The sequence below is a fragment of the Argiope bruennichi genome, chromosome 6 (genome assembly GCF_947563725.1).
Source record: "Argiope bruennichi chromosome 6, qqArgBrue1.1, whole genome shotgun sequence".
NCBI lineage: Eukaryota > Metazoa > Arthropoda > Arachnida > Araneae > Araneidae > Argiope > Argiope bruennichi.
The window spans coordinates 64,257,124-64,277,043 of NC_079156.1; the positions used below are offsets into that span (position 1 = coordinate 64,257,124).

Consider the following 19,920-nt stretch of genomic DNA (forward strand, 5'->3'; position numbering starts at 1 on the left):
GAAAGTAGATAAAGGAGACATATATATATAAGAAAGTAAATTTTGACCTGTGGCGTGAAAATCATTTATGAGGGCATGACAAAAATTTCAATGAAGAAAGATTTGAAAATATTTTAATTGAAAACAAAGAAAAAACTTATATATATATATATATATATATATATATATATATATAGAGAGAGAGAGAGAGAGAGAGAGAGAGCTAAAATTTTCTACGATTTTCTAAAGGGTGTGAAATGGGGGTTGAAATATTATGTATTTTTTCACAATTTTACGCCATCTTAAAATTTAAAAGATTGGTTTTATAATGATATAAATTTCATTTTCATAGTATTTCGTAATTTCTTTAATTATATGGATTAATTTTGTTTCATATTATTTATAAATTTTAATGCTTCCAATTGACATATCGTCTGTCTATATTTTACTGACATTTTAGTCTGAATTCACTGAATAAGATTTTATTTTGCTCGATGTTTATTATTAAATCATTATATGCCAAACGGTTCAACTAAACTTGTCTCTTATCCCAAAGCTTTAGAGAAGTAATTATCATTAAATAGAATTAAAGAACCTAAAAACGCTTAAAGGAATTCGAAAACTGTTAGTTATAAAAGAATATACTTTTGCGTTTTCTTAGGAACAAATAGATGAAATGAAAATAGGTGGAACCACTACTATGGTAGATAATAATAAAATAAAATGTCATAATTAAAAACAGGCACAAACACTGTTTGTAGATTTTCTTTAATAATTTTGATATAAATCAGATTCTTAGATAAAATTATTGTTCTTAGAATGTTCTGTCCAATTGTCGTTATTCTTATCTATCATTCCACTTTCTAATTTTCAATAATAATTAAAACGTTCTTCAAACTTTACATAGGCAATTTCTTCCACTGCTATTACTCAGCTTTAAATATTTCATTCATATTATTTTTTTAATCAATACTATTTTCAATAGTTAAGAAATGAGAATGTTCGTATGTGAATTCTCCAGTATAAAAGATATTGGAACAATTCTTCACAAAATTTAGTTTTGAGTTTATATATGTGCCTGTTTGGTATTACATGGACGAAATACTTCAGTTTGCGTACTTGGGTAAAAAAGTATTATTTTTTTAAAGATATTAGCAATAAAATATAATTTAGGAAATATGAAGAATTATCTTTATCTTTTTTTATTTGTTCTCTTTGTTTATAATCTTTTATTGTATCCGAAAACGACGCCAATAATGAATTCCCCATTTAAAGTCTCCTAAGATTCATGTTTTTAGAGTTTTTTCTTCTCTTTTACTGCTATAATTCACTCTGTTGCTTTCTTTAGCTTACATTACTTATTATATCTATCTACTGAAATATATCTATCTTTCACCCAATCTTACTACATTTTTATATTTTTCAAAGGATAAATGCAGCACATGCAGAATTCTGTTATAAATACGTTAACTTCATGTGATAAATATATTTTTAATTAAAAAATTCAATTCTTAATTCATAATATTAAAATTAAAACTTGGAATTTCAATGATTTAGCAGTAGTTTTTCTTCTAAAATATTGAAAATAAAATTGAAGATCTTACCTTGGTAATATTCGCAAAACTTCTCTTCTTTTTATAAAGGTTTATAAAATTCTTTTCACAGAAGGTTTCAAAATTTTTTCGTATTTTTCTTTTATTATCAATTATTTCTTTATTAACAATATTATTTTTCCTTTAAATACACTGCTTCCATGGTATTAACAGGGCCAATGAATTAGAGAATATAAATAATTCTCAACGAAAAAAAAAAAAAAAAAACGAAAGCTTATTTTTCTTTCCAATATTTATTTACAAACGCAAATTTCAAAGTAAAAAAAGTACGTTATAATATCAGACGATAATTTAAAATCCAAGCAAATAATTATTGGAAAAATTAAAATTTTAAACCAAACGATTTTTTTATGTATTGAATTAAAAATACAAAAAAGATTTGTGAACAGCTTCTATATTTACCTATGAATATTAAACGTTTCAATTTATTTTAATTTATAATTATAAAAATTATTAACAGCGCCTTCGAAATGAAGAATATGCATAATTCTCAACGAAAAGTGTATTCTTCTTTCCAGTATTTATTTACAAACGTTATTTTGAAAGTTAAAAAACTTTATAATATCAGACAATAATTTAAAATTCAAGCAAATAATAAAGGGAAAAATAAAAATTTTAAACCAAACGATTAATTATATATTACATTTAAAAAATGCAAGAAAAATTTGCAAACAAATTCTGTATTTACCAATAATTATCAAATATTTCGATTTATTTTAATTAATAATTATAAAAATTATTTGATTGTTTCTATTTAAAATTCCCCAAATGATTACATGTAAAGATAATACCAAATAATCAGTTCAGTTTGCTATCTTTTTCGATCTTAACGACAATGAAAAAGCGCCACCGTCTTACTTCATTTGATTTGATGTTCTGTTAATAGCACTTGGGAAGTTCATGATTATATTCACACACCCGGTATTCGTTCATCCGTGCAACCAAGCCCCCACTATCCAATTAACCGCATGAGAAAACAACGAAAAGCACTTACTGGCTGCCTGAGGCGTAGGGCCACATTCCGCCGCAGGAGAAGCCTCACTTGATGCACCACTTCCATCCTTCACTAGGGCAGAGGATCACCTCTTCAGACCTTCGCTTTCTTTAGTGGCAACATCTGGGAAGAGAAACAGAAGAACCAATTAGGACAGAAGACACAGCTTTCGAAATCGGCTTTGACTCATGAGAATGGACGCGGGTTGTTTTTTATTTTGGCAATGAGGAATGCACTTCGAGTAATTAGGCCATTTGATACAATGTCGTTTCGGGAGAGAAAAAAATGAAACAGTTTCTCACACAATCTGTGTGTCAGTGATCAGCTAGTAAAAGGGTAATCGATTGTAGAATAAATTGGAAGGAATTTTCTTTTTGAGGACCGCGGAGTGGATTCAATAATAACATGGAGAACAACTATGGATTTTTTTTTTTTTTTCGTTTCCCTGTTGTATATTTATTAGAACACCTTGGCTGAAAAGATACTACGACACTGATGCTAAAATTTTTAAAACATCATAGAATTTTTACTTTCTTGTATACGTAATACAGAAAATGTATAATAAAAGCCAAAAAATTCGAACTCGAGATTTTGACGAATCTCCATGTTTTAAACATGCCTGAGTTCGAACAAAACATACTTGGAAAATATCCATCTGTCTGTTTATAACAAAGATAACTCAAAAATGCTTCGAGCTAGACAATTGAAATTTGGTATACGGTCTTTACACTAAATTTGTTAATTTCTATGAAATTTTGAGTAGCATCTATTCAGAGGAAGTTCAGCTCTCCGGCTGTTTGAATATAAGTTAAGATGATCGCTACAAAACAAAGATAGATAGATAGATAAGATTCGGTACACAGATTTAACATCTTAAATGTGGATACTATTAAAATTTGAGTCAAATCCAACAACGGGTTGATTGTCGTCGGTCTGTACTTTTAGAAACATGCAAACGCGATAATTTAAAAAAACAGCAACAACAATAATTTAAATATAACAAATTTGGTATGGGATTTTGTGATTACAAGAAAAATTTCGTGTCAAATCTTTGTTTCAATCAATTAAGAAAAATATGTCTAAAGCACAAATTCGATTTTTGAATACTATTAACGGCATACCAGGGATTAATCGCCAAGAAAAATCCTCGCCAAGGATGACGCAATAAATTCAGTAAAAATCCTAAATTCTTGCCAAAAGTTAATATTTTGTAGTTATTGTACTCCATTGTCATGCAAGACGTTCTCTGGCATGACAAGTTTAATGGAGATCATGCGAGAAATTTTTGGGGTGCCCATTCCAGCTAGTTAATATTAATCAAATACAAAACATTGCTTCATCCTTTTTTTATCCAAAAATTTGTGGGAATGAAGAAACAGAAAAATATTGATAAATCCCTGGAAGAAGCAATAGAGCAGCAAGGCTGATAAATGGTAAGGAGCCTAAATTTTACATTCAATAGATACTACGACTGCTCCAGTACTGAAAAATATGCCATATTCTAAACATTTATCTGCGATATCATATTATCTAATTACACTACTAGAAGATTTATTATTAAAATTCCGATAAAATAATACGTATATTTAAAAGTGAAATAATTATATTTTATTTAAATATATAAGATACTTACATATCATATTTTTTAAACTATTATGTGTATTTTTTTATATTTTTCTTTTCAGTAACAGTAAACATAAAAATATAACGCTAATTTCTGCTTTTATTAAATGTCTTTTAATGCCCAACCCAATCTTTGCAGTGCCAGTTAAGGCTCGTTTGTTTTTTCTACATGTTCAACTAAACAATAATAAACACACCTAAGTTTCAACAAAAGCAATATAGTCATTCTGACACAACAATTTCTTCATACCTTAGGAATAATTAGCATCTAAAGAAATTCATAAAGAGAAATTTAGCATCACCGTATTTTTAGATTGACAGGTTAAAATTTGAGAATACACTTTTTCGTTGGTAAGACCATTTGTTACATGCATTTAAAAGACCCAGCCTTGCATAACCCTGGAAAGGATGGGGATATGTATGTTAACCTTGATAGGTTTTCCAAGTTGTGATTAGAGAATATTTAATACCTCTCGTATTTTTAAAATGACAGGTTGAAACATGGGAATCGAATTTCATGTTAGTCTATTCATTTGCAATATGTATTTCAACAACGTAACCACACCCTACCCGGAAGGGAGATTTGGGGTGGTTGCCATCTTGATGACAGGCTGAAACTTTGCAATCAAACTCACAGTTATGTAAGTATAAAAGAAAGTCGAAAAGAGAAAGAACATTCAGCTAGTTTGTAATGATAAAAAAGTTTAACAGTTATATATTTTTTTAAAAAGAATAATTTTATTTTTATTTTCTCCAGATGCAAACTGTAAAAAGTTAGAGGAAAAAAAACACTTCTAATTTTTTTTTAAAAAAATTATCCGAAATTATGTTTTTGATAATTGTCTCTCAGTTGAAAATCATAGTTAAATGATTTGTATAATATTTTGTTGTCTTTTTATTTTTAAATACTTATATTTTACTTATATATAAATATGCTTTACGTATATATTTTTACTTTATAGTATTTCTTTATATTTTTTATAGTATATACTTTACTTATACTTTTTATTTTTAAATAAAGAATTAACTACATTAAATATTTTTTCTAAGAATGAACGAACATTATATCATTTCACTCTGTTTATATTGGTTTAAAATTCAAGAAAACTTGTACTTTGTTATACCTTACAACTTTCTTTGCGACTGTAGAAATCCAAGCATAAGTAGCTGCTCTAGGATATCAATCACATATAAACTATCCATAAAGATTAACCTTTAAACTTTGAAACAAGTTTAAAAAAAAATCACTGCAAAATGGGTCCCATTGTCATACACATCAAGCAGCGGGGCCAAATATCAACGGGGGGTGTGATCCTTCATCGGTTACTGACAACTTCCTCTTATTATACCAAAGATTAACCACTATCCAAACGTTGAATGAACTTCCAGTTTCATTTCTCGCTGCCCCCCACCACACCCATCCGCTTCATTTCTTACAGACATGAAGGAAAATCGTGGAAACCCCCATTAGACGGAAAGACAAAATTCAGTGAACTAACCAGAGAAAAATAAAAATTTTAGTACAGTAAAATAATAATTTATTGCTGTCTTAATGTTCATAATTCTGCAAAAGTAACATCTTTTTTCATTGAACGAAAACTTTATTGCGATATTTGTTTAAATGATAATTGAATATAGTATCCTGCTCAATTTACAGCCTAAATTAAATATTTTCACGACAATCAGTTTTAAATAAAAGAAAAAGATGATTATCAGTTTTAAATAAACGAATTTTTTTTAACTAATTACTATTTTTATTTCCTTTTTCCATACTTTTATTTAATTGTGGTATTTTTATAAAAAGAAAATTTTGTAATTTTTTTACACTCATTTTTTTTTGACATGCTAGTATTCTGAATTATTGTATAGTTCTGTGTCTTTGACGATAGTACATCATAATTATATTTTTAAAACTTAATTAATAGTTAATAGATTAATACTAATTATAAAATAGGATTCCAATATCCAGTTTACTTTAGCCGGGGAAAAAAAAAGAAAATAGCAAACTAAACCCGAGTAAAAATGTGTTCAGATAGAAAAACAGTTTACTTTTACTGATATGTTCAAGCAGTGATATTTTAATATAATTCGTAAACATATAAAATGCAAACAACGCTGTTTTTACAGACATTTGCAGACACAATCGCTGTAAGTAAAGTTCTTTTAACTTGCCAATGAAATAACCTGATTTCGTAAACTATCCAATAACATAGATACTCGATATTTCAAATTGATCCCAAATGATTCGGATAATTGGAGTTCTACTACATTTAGATTCTAACCAATAGTATTGCCTTTTAGTAAACGTAAAAAAAATAAGTAAATTATAACAAAATTTTATGATAGTTATAATTATGAATTATAGTTTAATTGTTTATAATTATAAAAGAATAAAATATAATAAAAATTTCAAAATGTGAATAAATAATTAAATAAAAAATTTTAAAATAGTTTAAAAAGTGTACTAAAAAACTAAAAATTTTTAATCAAAGATTAGGATGTGAGAACAAGCAAAATAAAAATTTGAGACGCTGAAAATGATACAATAAAGAAATCAAGCCTCGTTGAATTTCATAAGGAAGAAAAATCTTAAAACATTCATTAAAAATTAAAGCAATTATGAAAAATGATTAAAACTCCGATTATCTTAATATTTCTATCCTTGCTTAACGCTGTCCCATTCCCGATTTAACCTCCAAGTATTTGATATTTTTTCTACATTTTAAGAATATCTATAAAAATGTATTTTTAAAACCTTTTTTATTTTTATTGGATCTCCTAAAACATTCAATTTTATTTTAATGCAATTTTATGTGAAGTTATATATGAGCGAAAACAGTTTAATTTACCCTATTAGAGGATAAATGTTTTTGAATTCATTTAATGAAAAGTATGTGTTGTAGATGCTATTTTTATAAGAAATGTGCAGTTGCAAGAGAAACAACAGCCAAGTTAATTTCACCTTCATCTATGGAAAATATACATATCCAAGCTCATCAACAAAATGGTCAATTCCACTCAAGTCTCTCTAACTGTCAATATTTCTATGTTTCATAACTACGCATTTCGCCAATAGTCACTTTCACCTCTTTAATGAATAAAGTATTATAAAGTATTTATAAAATTTTGTATTTATAAGTATTTATAAAATTTTGATATCCGTTCTACCCAGCTATCCTAAATCATACTTTAACTAAGCATTCATTCTGCATAGAACTTCGTTTCTAAGCTGACACTAAAAAAAAAAATTAATATCTATATGTACAGAAAAAGACTAAGAGAGCATCTTTCTCTTCAGTACCTTCTTTCATAACGGGAAAAAAACGCAAATTTCTTTAAACACAAGGATGAAATGTTTGTCATTTTGATCAATACAAAACAAAAAATCATGAGCATTCGACCATACCAATGCACAATAGTTTAAGTAATCCTTGGGTCAAGCAGTACATTTAATGTTAACATGTGTTCTTAAGAGATATTTCTATCGATATATATCAAAACAAAGAAATAAAATCGTATTCTGAAAGATGCTTTCTCAAAAGAGCACCTAATAGATCGTTTAATCCTTTGAAAAAGAACTTGAAATTCAGATAAGGACTACAAATTTTGTTCAGTCACTCATGCGGCAGCAATTTTCCTCTTGAGTACCGAGGAGCACCATTCAACCATTATTTTCATTCTTTTCCATTACAATCCCCTCATAATCTCGCGACAAGACAATCAGTCTTCCACCTCGACAAGCAAAATGCGAAGAAACCGAAACCACTTTGGACTCGAAGAGGATAATCTTCTCTTCGAGTAATACGTGATTGTCATGCCGATGGAAGATCCAAGTGAAATGTTTTGTTCCCCAAAATGGAAACCAGGTCAAAGAAACGAATTTATTTTCTTTTGCTGCTGCTGTTGCTTTTTTACTTTTATGATTTACTTATTTATCCTCTCTCTGCTTCTGTTGTTGGTTTTCCTCAAATACCACTTCACTTTAGAAACGAAGTGAGTCTGAATGTAGGTTAGACGCGCTGACTTCAAACGGGGTGGTTCATTAGGGGTCACACACGCAGCGAAAGCTGCTGGAAAAAGGTGCTTTGATCTGGCGAAGATACTGTAGGGATTAACCGGTTACGTAATGCAGGGGAGCCTACAAAGTAAATTAGTTCAGGTCTGGTCTCGAAAAGGCCTCTTTCCCACTTGTCGATCAGTAACATTGTACTTCAGACTTTTCGCTTCGGTTTCATTTTTGGATTTGGCACAACTGCCGGACAAGTTGGTACCTTTGATAATTTAGTTATTTCTTGTTATTCAACAACCAGTGACAGATTTAGGTGTTTTGAAACCCTAGGTAATGCACATTATATGAGTTATTTTGTTAATAAATTAATCAATTTAATTTTCCATTTCAATGCAGTTTTATTTTAGCTTTGTGAAAACTATTATGATTCTATACTACCCGGCAACCACGTTTGTACACAATACTATTAAAACAGACTTTCAGTATTTATAAATATTCTCATCATAAAATGAACTTAATAAAATATATAAGAGTCTGAAAAATTGTATTTGATTACTAAGACTGGTCTATTATTTTATAATTCATAATCTTTTTTACAATCTTATTTGGCAACTAGGAAAATAAAATTATTTGATTTTTGGCCCCCTTCTATCTAACATTTCTTAGGCTTGTCTAGAAAATATCGGCACATCAAAAGATATTTTTTTAATTTCTATTACCCTGAATTTTTAATATTGTTTATATCCTACCTTTATCACAACTAGACAGTTATATTTACCTATATTGCTCGTAATCGGCTTATATCTCTTATAGAAATAATTTTGAGGTGGTAGATATCAAAAGAGGATTTTTTAAACTATATTTTGAAGCATGGCCTATTTCTATGTCGACAAATCAGCACTGATTATAGACTAATAAGAAAAAGATTTTAGTTATTGTCGACTTTAGAATTCATACTGTTTCCTCAGAGTTTAACCATTCAACCATGCTTGGCAGTTAATTCTGTCATGTTTAAAATTGATAAAATCAGTAGTTAGATATTCGGCCACTGGGATCCAATGTTAATAGGTGTGTCACTCAGATAACTAACTACATTTTGGAAGTATTAAATCCAATAAATATTGCTATTAAAAGAATACTATTTTTTTTTATTTTGAAAAGCAAATTCCTTTTATTTCAAGTGCAGTCTACTATCTTTAATCTTGATCCAATAGCTATCTCTTATTATTTTGTAATCAATGCAGATTTGTCCGCTTAAAAATGAGCAATGCTCCAACAGATTTTTCTAAAAAAATTGATTCGTTCAGTTTCCAGATTATTCCAGCAACTCTAAATTTAAAAAATGTATATACAAAAATTTGTTTTTATTTCTCTGAGGTATAATTATCTCTATCTGAAAAACAGTATAAAACAAGAGAAATAAATCTAATTTTTAAATAATAAATTGAATGTTAGAGAAGAATCATTGAAAGATGAAAGCAAAGAAAAAAGTTGAAGAGATGGAGAAATTGAAACGAAAATTGCCACCGGAAGAGTGATAAATTCCTGAATTTTGTACGCTGATAATTCTGCAGCCCAATAACATCGTTTCCCCCTATTTATACTATTTAGTCCCAGATTGATATTTTGAATTATATAAAACAAAACGATTTTATGAAGTGACAATAAATTTTTATAACTAAATTACTATTAAAATATGTGATTACATTTTTTTCAAATATTGAACTACATACGATCATCGAAAATAAATAAAAGAATGCCATATTCAGTAAAGGAATAGTAATAAATATTATAATAAAAGAACGACTTAATTTGAATCTTCAACTTTGAACCACAGTGAGCATACCACTACTATTTATAAGTAAATAAAATTCAAATATTTTACAATTTACACAAAAATTTCGACATAAAAATACATTTATATGCTTTGCACGTTGCTAGCCAAATTACATTATATTGGTTAGATATATTGCAAAGATATTCAGTTATCAAAATGTGACTAATTTATACAAGAAATTGGTACTTATTAAAAAGTGTACTGTTTTTGATCACAGAAATTATTTCACTCTTTAAATTATTGGTGTTACGAATATTTTCATAAAAAATTAACTTAAATTTAATCATGAAAATGTTTTGTGAAAGTAGCTAAAATGATTAATTTTATCATATTTGTAATAAATACACTTAATTAGTTGAATAGGTACTGTATCCAATGAGCAAAAAATTCATTTTGATCCTTAATAATTCTAATTAACACTCAACAAACAATGAAGCTCATAGAATACATTTTTTAGTCCTACTTTATTTGTTTTGTCAAAAGTAAAGGATTGCTTCTCACTTGAGTTATTCTTCATGTGATATCAAGGTCACACAAGAATGTATTTGAGTATGTCGTATGAATTATACGCGCGCGTTATCTTACACGTTGTGAAGTCACACTAATACTTTATACTTTATATTAACACCTAATATATCAGTGACACTAAATTAATTTTAGTAATCACATGAAACAAATCAACTCCATGTTAATTTCACAGGCATATAATCAGAAGTAAAAAAACATTTTAAAAATAAATGCATACGATACGCGAACTAATTTTATTTCAAACATATATAATAAAAATTAAATTTAAAGACAAATTAATTTTTCTATAAAGTTCAAAGAAATATTTAATTAAAAGGTAATTACTGTAAATGAACTTTATATATAATAATATATAAATCTTAAAACTAATTCGATGTTTAGAAATAATACAATACTTCTACAATATTTAATAATGACATTTTTAACGCTGTTTTTTTTAAATTCCCATTCTAATTTATTTCATTATTTATCGTTTAAAATTTAAAATAACCCGATTTATTGTTTACAGCTTAACATATTTATTTTAAAAATAAACCTAGAATGCTGATCACTACTTAAAATAAATAAATAAAATTTTGTATATTTGAGACTTTATAAAGTCATATACCAAAAAAGGAACTTACTTTGATAGAATTTACTACGATGATGTAAAGAGAAAGAATAAGAGTTCTTCTGAGGCCGGCATGCGGCTGTTTAATTGAGGAAAAGAAAAACCACGAACAGCGAAAAGCAATTTGAAGCCGGATACGTAAAAGCAAGTGTCGTCGTGACATTTCTCTGGCGGGAGGTTTGTGAAAGGTGGTACAATATGTGAAGAACTCTCACTTGTATGTTTGTGCTGACAGATGGACGCAATAACAAATTCACTAATATAACTGGCATTATAAAAAAAAAATTATTGTACTTTGTTAAGAGTCGTTTTTCCTTCTTTTTTTTATTGTTCTTTTCACTTAAACAGGTATACTTAAGTATATTGCAAATAAATATTAATGTAAAAGTGAATTAATGACTTTCTAAGAGCTTCCTGGGCAAATGTTTTTCAATAATAACATCATGTTTATTAAAATATCAAAGATAAATGCAATATTTTCATCTTTTGATTTATAAAAAGTTTTTTTTTTCATTCAATGAGACTGAAACAAAATCATCATTAAATTTGGGACAGGGGGCAGATAATTAATTGGGATTATACCAATAATCTATAAATTATCTTTCTAATTTTATTAAATATATATTTTATCTAGATTTGAGAGTGCTTTTATAAAACAATAACAAAGAACTTAAGAATTTGCAATAAATATCTCGGATGTAACTTAAAACCAAAAACCTTACATAATAATAGAAAAAATTAATTATATTCAAGCTTTTGAAGATGAATTAAAAAGTTTATTTTATGCAAAGACCAGCTACAACACAAGATCTTCTGCAATGCTCTCGGGATTGAGGTAACCTTAAATACAAGGTGGGCACTCCTTTAACCATTAAACCTTTATAGATTAAATACCAAACAATCCCAATTTTCCATTTTTTTTTTTATCTCTCCTAGAAAAATAATCATGGAAGTAAAACGCCTTGTAAATTAACCCTTTATTTACTGACGGTAATTAAAAGAACCATTTCAATTTGGCTTGTATCTTTGTAATAAATTTTTTAATGATATTTAAAAAAACACGAAGAATGTAACTCGGATACCAAGCAGTAAATTTAAGTTAAAAGTAGAAATTAATAATTTTTAATTATTAATTAAATTAATTAAGATATTAGATTAATTTTTAAAAATTATTGGATTCCCTAGTATTATTCTGCTAGTAAACTTAACTACTGGTGCAAAAGTAAAGTTGAAAATTAATTATAAAATAATTCGATAAATAAAGGGTTAATTAAATGCCCTGGTCTGTCTTGTTTTACACATGTCAGTAAACAGTTTATATTAAAAAAAAAGAAAAGATTAACTAAATTTTTTCAAATTAACATTTGATGACCACTCTTTCATTGCTCTCATTGCCATTCATAGCTTAATAAAACTAATACAATACTCAATAAAATGTTTTTATTAAACTACCTAATTTAGACTGCAATTGCAAATTACTCTTACAAATAATGTAATTGTAAAATTTAAATAATATGAAAAACATGATATTCATCTTCCAGAAAAATATTAAAGGTATTAAATTAAATAATTACACGAATAATCCATAAATTATCATATTAATATCATTAAATATATATTTTTTATGGATTTGATAGAGTTTTTGTAAATCAATAACAAAGAACTTCAGATTTTAAGGTAAGCGGACACAGATACTTACCTAAAGGTAAATTCTTTTTGATACTGAAAGAATAATGCATAATGTAGCAAAAATATTACGTGATTTTTTAAAGAATTGCAATTCCGTGAAGTATTATTTTTTAAATTTTATCAGACTTTTAAGGAAACGTTTAGGGTGGGTCTACTCAGCGTAACTTGATTTGTACAACCATAACCAAATTTCAAAATGTTATAAACAATAATGCTGAAAAGCGGAAGAATAAAATGCTTTCCTTATACACTTCCTCTTAGGTATTGATAAAAAAATCCTTCAAATGAATATGAGAAAGGTCTTTGTTTTGGTTAGGAAAAATTTGACAGCTGACTGTATGAAAAAAAATGTACTATTGTATTCCCATCTGTTGCATATATGGGAAAATTTGACTGATTCGAACAATTTTTGATCTTTTCATATTTGTTTACAAACAGGTGATGTTTGTGCGTTTTCTTCATCAAAGGGTTTTCCCATAAATGATATGTATTTGTATACATATTTCGTGCTGCATATACACATCCGCTTTTTAACAGCTATTTTTTTTTTCTTTCAAATATCACAGCTTTATCACAGTATCAAATTTTTTCATAAATCGAAAATTAAGAATTTTGTATTTATAAGGTCAATAAAAGCAGATGTTTTCCTGAAAAGCCCATTAATTAGTAATACTTATTTTTGTTTATTTCCAGTCATTTAAAAAAAAATGGCAGGTGATCAAGCTGAAAAGGTCGATTTTGTAGGTAAAAGAAACAAAATGAGAAATAGGATTTAAAACGCATTTTATTTAATGCAGTTGTTATTAATAAAAGTTTACACTTTATAAAACCAAGAAAAATAATTTAATTTAAGAAAAAATTGTTTCAGAAATTTATTTTTTATCCTTATTTAAAAATATTATTTATTTCTATTTTAATTTTATTTTACAGCTAATAATTTTCCTTATTCCTTTTTGTTTAATATTTATTAAAAATTAAACGTTAAATGGTAAAGTTTTTCTTTAAGGTGTTTCAAATCTAAATAGTTTATAAAATTATTTTAAATTGTATGTCGTTCGAAAACTACATATTATCAAAGTTTGGTTCAAAATGCGATAAAGCATATATTTTTGCTGTACAATACAATAGTAAGATGATTTTTCAACAAATTTTCATAAATAGGTAAAGTTAGACAGTATTAATACATTAAAAATATTTTAATGTATTAATTTTTAATATTTAATTTTAAATTATAATATATAGTAAAATCATTTATACATCGTATGAAGGAGTTATTCATAAATTACATAGTATCAAAATTTGGTTCAAAATTTTATAAATTACATACTTTTGCTGTACAATACAATAGGAAAGCAGTTTTTCAACAAATTTTCATATGCATATTTGTAAACTCAGACAATACTAATACATTAAAAATATTCCCATCATTAAGTAGTTAAGCGGCATTCATTAGAAAATAATTATAGTACTTTTATTGCAATTGCCTTTTTTGAATAATCATTCGTACAAAATGTTTCGTCTTTTAATTTTTTTCAGGAAATATATAATAATAAAACAAATTAGAAATAATGAGATATTTTAGAAACAAAATTAAAATAGCAATATTTTTCATGTTTTCCGAAAATTTTGTAAGAAAATGCTCAAATAAGAAGAAATGCTACAATTACAATTTTGTAAGAAATGCTTTTTAAACTCATTTTTCCCCTTCCATTCTTCATCCAACCTTGACATGAGAACACGACCTTGAAAAGAAAGTGGTATCAAAGGTCATGATAAAATTTTATTGCCCTATTTCAGAATTGAAATTTATAATCTTTATGGTTTCTTACATATAAAAAGTTTGAAGTTTGTTGGTGTCAATAGGTTTGACCTTCTAGAATTTAGTTCTAAAAAGTATTGGATGAGGACATCATAGATGATGCACTGAATCTAAATATCCACGAATGTGTAACAACGCGAGGTCATTAGAAGTGCTGTACTTAATGAATTTAATGACAGAACATCATACCATTATACAAAGTAATTGTGATGATTAAAAATGTCATTTAATGAAATTCTCAATAAAAACAATCTTATCCCTTTCCTTAGTCTTGAACAAATGTACTCTAATAAAATCCATAGCACAAAAGAAAATCTATACTTCTACGTTATGAATACAATTAAATTATTTATGAATTAATAATCAAGTTTATTGCAAGAAAATTATGAATCAAAATTATATCATCTAATATATCTCAAGATATTTTATTCAATTTATTTTACACGAATTTGTTGAAAGGTGGCAACACAGAGTGAAACTTTACATGAATTATTCTCGCACAAATAAGAAATTTTAAAATATCTTGAAAACTTATCGAAATATTTCGAAAATTTTATAATGAAACAAGGGATTCCGATAAAAATAAATTTCTAAATACAGAAATTATCTGTCTTATTATAACTTTAAACCAGCGTGAGTGGTCTTCTTGAAACTTTCTCTCAAATATTATTTCAGAGAACACCTTCCATTGCACTGGTATACAATAGTTACGAAATATTAACCTTTGATGTGAATATAGCATTTTTATTGAATTTATCGCGTAACCCTTGGCGAGTTATTTAACGAGTTATTTACGAGTTTATCCCTGATACGTTCTTAATAGTCACAAAAAATCGAATTTGCGTTTTAGACACGTTTTTCCCAACCGATTGAAACAAAATATGACACAGAACTATTACTGTAGTCATAAAATCCCATACCAAATTTGATATATTTATAACACAGAACTAGTCATAAAATCCCATACCAAATTTGATATATTTATGACACAGAACTAGTCATAAAATCTGGTGTGGCGTGGAGAGGGGGGTATCAGCTCAGGTGTCGTCCTCGTCATCTGACCGCGGTTCAAAATTACGAGGTCCGTCCCAAAATAGCCCTAGTGTTGCTTTACAACGGGACATTAATATAACTAAACTAAACTAAACCCATACCAAATTTGATATATTTATGACACAGAACTAGTCATAAAATCCCTTACCAAATTTGATATATTTATGACACAGAACTAGTCATAAAATCCCATACCAAATTTGATATATTTATGACATATAACTAGTCATAAAATCCCATATCAAATTTAATATATTTAAGTCATTTTGTCTTAAAGTTATCATGTTTACATGATTCTGAAAGTACAAATCAACAGATAGTCAATCCCTTAATGGATTTGGTTCAAAATTTGAAAGGTGTCTAGACTATGTGTATTAAAATTTATCTATATAACTCTTATCATTTTGTAGTTATGGTGTTAAATTATATTCGAACAGCGAATTTTGCTCAAAATATGATAGAAATCTACAAATTCGATATAAAGACCGTATACCAAACTTCATCCGACTAGCTCAACTTAAAATTTCACGGTTAAAATTTAAATGTTTGTACATCACAGTTAAAATTTCTTACTTCTGCCTTTTTCAATAATAATGTAATAATAAATTCTTATTTAATTAATTATTGAATTACTAAAAAAATCTATTTCAAAGAGGTGAAAAAGTAAGTAGCCAATCTCTGCATGATTGCTCAGTATAAGGTTAAAACTGAGGAATAATTCAAAACAGGAAGAAGTTTTGAATATTACGAAAATATTGTTAGTTAATAAAAATATTCAAAAAACTTATTCGGAAATAAAAAGGGAAAATTATTAATAATCGTCTGATCGTTTCACAGAGCTTTGTTTAATAAGATCCGGAAAAGATGATAATAATATTAAATGATATTTTTAATAAGATTCATTAAAAACAGAAATTGAAAACTATTTAAATTAATTTTAAATAAAAAAAATAGAAAACTGTTAGGAGAGTTCGAATAGAAATAAAAAGAAGAAGCAAAAACTATAATAGTCTGAGTCAAATCCAACGAAGTTCTTAATTATTTAGAATCTCGAAAGTAATACTTAACTTTTCTTCGGTAATATATATGATTAGAAAGTAAAACTGAAAAATATATAATTATTTGTAGGTGAAATTTGAGGTATGAAAAGATACTAAAGAAACCCAGTGACCTTCTGCTGACATAATAAAGAGACTACTTAAGAAAAATAGATGAACCATTTAAAAAGCTATTAAGCATCATTTAGTCGTTTTTCGTGTAGGTGGCTTGCTTTTAGAGGACTTTTTTACAATGGTTTGCACGTGTTTCTTTTAGATGGAACCAAAACGCCCACGCCCATGCAATTAAATATTTACTTGCATATCAGCAAAGCTATTTATTAAATTTATTTATTTATTAAATGATGCAAAGTTTAATGAACTATGAGAAGCTTAGGGCACTGCAGAATAGGAGGTGGTGAAGTCACTTCACATAAAGTTTCTCGTCTTAGTCAATGGGTTAATTGGATAGCAGCTCAGAGGCGTTATTGATACAAGAGAGCTTAACAAAGTGCTATATTGACTTTTTAAATTTTTTATCAAACCTTTATTTAATTTATTAAGCTCTAAACCTTTATTAGTCGTTATTTAATTTATTTTTAACAAAAAAACTCGGTTTCATTATAATGTTAGATATTTGAAAAGCAAAAATATGAATAGGGCTTGTTATTAGACAAGCACCAATTTTGTGATGTTACATAAAAATTTATGTCTTATGCTATAAATAAGAATGCATATTTTTGTATCAATTAAAGAAATAAGATTAAAAATCTTTAAAAAAATACAACGTTCGTCTTATATATCTTACTATAATAATTTAAATTTTAAATATATTATTGTATTTTGTATTTATTAATTCTAAAGCAGAAAATTGAAAAAATTCTTTTTTATATAATCTAAAATTAATTTGTTCAGGGAGACCGGAAACTAGCATGCAAATTCTATTTTGAAAGAATCCCGATTTGCAAAATTGCAAGGTGTTTATAAAAAAATAAAATACGAAAAGGATTGTTTTGGTCAGTAAATATTTTTGTTGAACCACAGGGGCTCATATTTTAGGTTTCTGTTTTAACGGAATCCTAAATTTCTTCAACTGAGCGTTTGAATTTTGAATAAAAATGAACACAATTTATCAAGTGAAATAAAAATTGTACAATCCAATGTGATCGAACTGAAACAAAGATACCAAAAACTTGTGATACACCAATTGGATCACTGAGAAATAAAAAGGTTGGCATTGGTTTAAATTTCATCAAAACTATTAATGACATTGTAGAAAATTGTAGTTAAAAATTAGCAAAAATTAAAGAAAATATTTCACGATAATAAAATTTATTTAATTAAATGCAGAATTTTTTTTAAGACGGTATGATTTTTTTTATTTTTGTTGCTGTGTGATAATTTGCTGTTATTTCAAATAAACTATAAAAATTTAGTTAATCTTAAAATAACTGAATATTTTATTAATTTCTGTACTTTGAAAAGTTGGCAATATTTTCTCTTTCCTTAAATAATAATCATTGCAAATTGACTGAAATTGGTCTAGTGACTTAAAAAGCGATGCCAAACAGAGACATTTTCAATTATTTTTATTACAGGAAGTTACTTTTTTTCATCGTATTTTCTACTAGATGAGAAAATGTTAGTTTCTCTAATGGTTATCAAAGACTCAGAGAAGCCTCATTTTGACTAAATTCGGTTAATGATCAAAATCAAAATTCCTTAACGCTTCTAGAAATTCATTTTCAGGAAAAAATAAACACTAGAAACATTAGCAGGCCGTGAGATAGGAAAATGGGGCAATGTCTGCAAACGATTAAAACAAATTCAAAGAAACAATTGAATCAACAAGTTCCTCTCGAATGAAACTTTCTCCACGGTGAAAACGCTTCCAAAGAGTGTTTTTCATCTGCTTGAATGCTCCTGAAGAGTAAATAGAGCCAATCTTGGTCATTCATTCGGAACGTCCTCTTGCGGTAAATAACGCATGGTGAGCTGAAAATGCATTCGCATCTTGCGTTCCATCCTTTTTTTTTTTTTTTTTTTTTTTTTTTTTTCTTTTTTTTGAAGTTAATTCTTGAGTAACAGCAGTGGTGGCAAATGTTTTTTTTTTTTCACCACCTTCTTTTTCATGTTTTTATGATGTGCGCTGACATTGGTACGTAAAGTAGGTCTGTCACTGATGGTAGTAACGGTTCACTTATTATTTCAATGATAATGACATCAAAATGAGAAAAGTCATTCAAAGTTTGCCACAATTTGTTAATTTTCCTAATCTGTTCCTCAAACTGTTATTAATATTCTTACAAGAACGATTGTTTATAAAAGACATTAAATTCAAATTGTATTTCGCATATGGGGAGATGTTTGTCATTAACAGTGGCAAGAGCAAAACACAGCTTTTTAATTATTTCCTTTTTCTATTCGCGATTCTATCTACAGAATAATTCTAAAATCACGGAATAAATTTTAAGAGTGAAACAGACATGCCGAAACAAGTATGCATTTCAACACAAGATGGTGTTAGCAAATGCAAAGAAAACTACTATAGACAGTAGTATATCTACGAATATGCAAACTGGGTAGGCCGCTGAGCTAAAAAAGGGACGAAAATAGAGGCTAGTAAAGAAAAGATTGCCAAATTAATGAATTGGTTTAAAAAATTCAAATTCTATGTATTATAAAGTATTAAGATAATATTAAAATTATGTCAAATATGATTTATCCCTATATTATCCGATACATTCTCTTAGTTATTACATTACACCCTGTTATTATGAAATTTTTCCTTCCAATTGTGAATGCTCGAGTAAATGTAAAATAGGAAAAACAAATGTTGTATTAATTAATAAGAGTATTGATCAATTAAATTCAATCATTTGAACATTTTCAAAAATATGCTTGAAAAACATTGTTTGACGTTACTGGCAATAATTGTAAAAAAAAATAATAATAACGCCTGATTTTCTACTTTTATTTCTATTTTTTAAATCCACTGCGTTACTCCATTTGGATCAGGACTTAAAATTTAAGCAGTCTTATCGCTTAATATAAATATGTGTGAATGAAAAAAAAATATATAAGAAATCTGAGAAAAATTCAGGACTGAGTTTTTTTTTTTTTTTTTTT

At 27.3% G+C, this 19,920-nt stretch overlaps 1 protein-coding gene across 2 annotated transcripts in view; it reads right to left on the reverse strand.

Moving 5' to 3' along the window:
* The window catches only part of LOC129971430 (phospholipid-transporting ATPase ABCA1-like), a 169,166-nt gene that overhangs the window by 126,687 nt on the left and 22,559 nt on the right, over positions 1–19,920 (reverse strand). For both annotated transcript variants that reach the window (XM_056085187.1, XM_056085186.1), the window contains exon 2: positions 2,587–2,709. In XM_056085187.1, coding sequence (XP_055941162.1) covers positions 2,587–2,652 — 66 coding nt within the window. In that variant the 5' untranslated portion in view covers positions 2,653–2,709. The remainder of the gene's footprint in view (positions 1–2,586; positions 2,710–19,920) is intronic.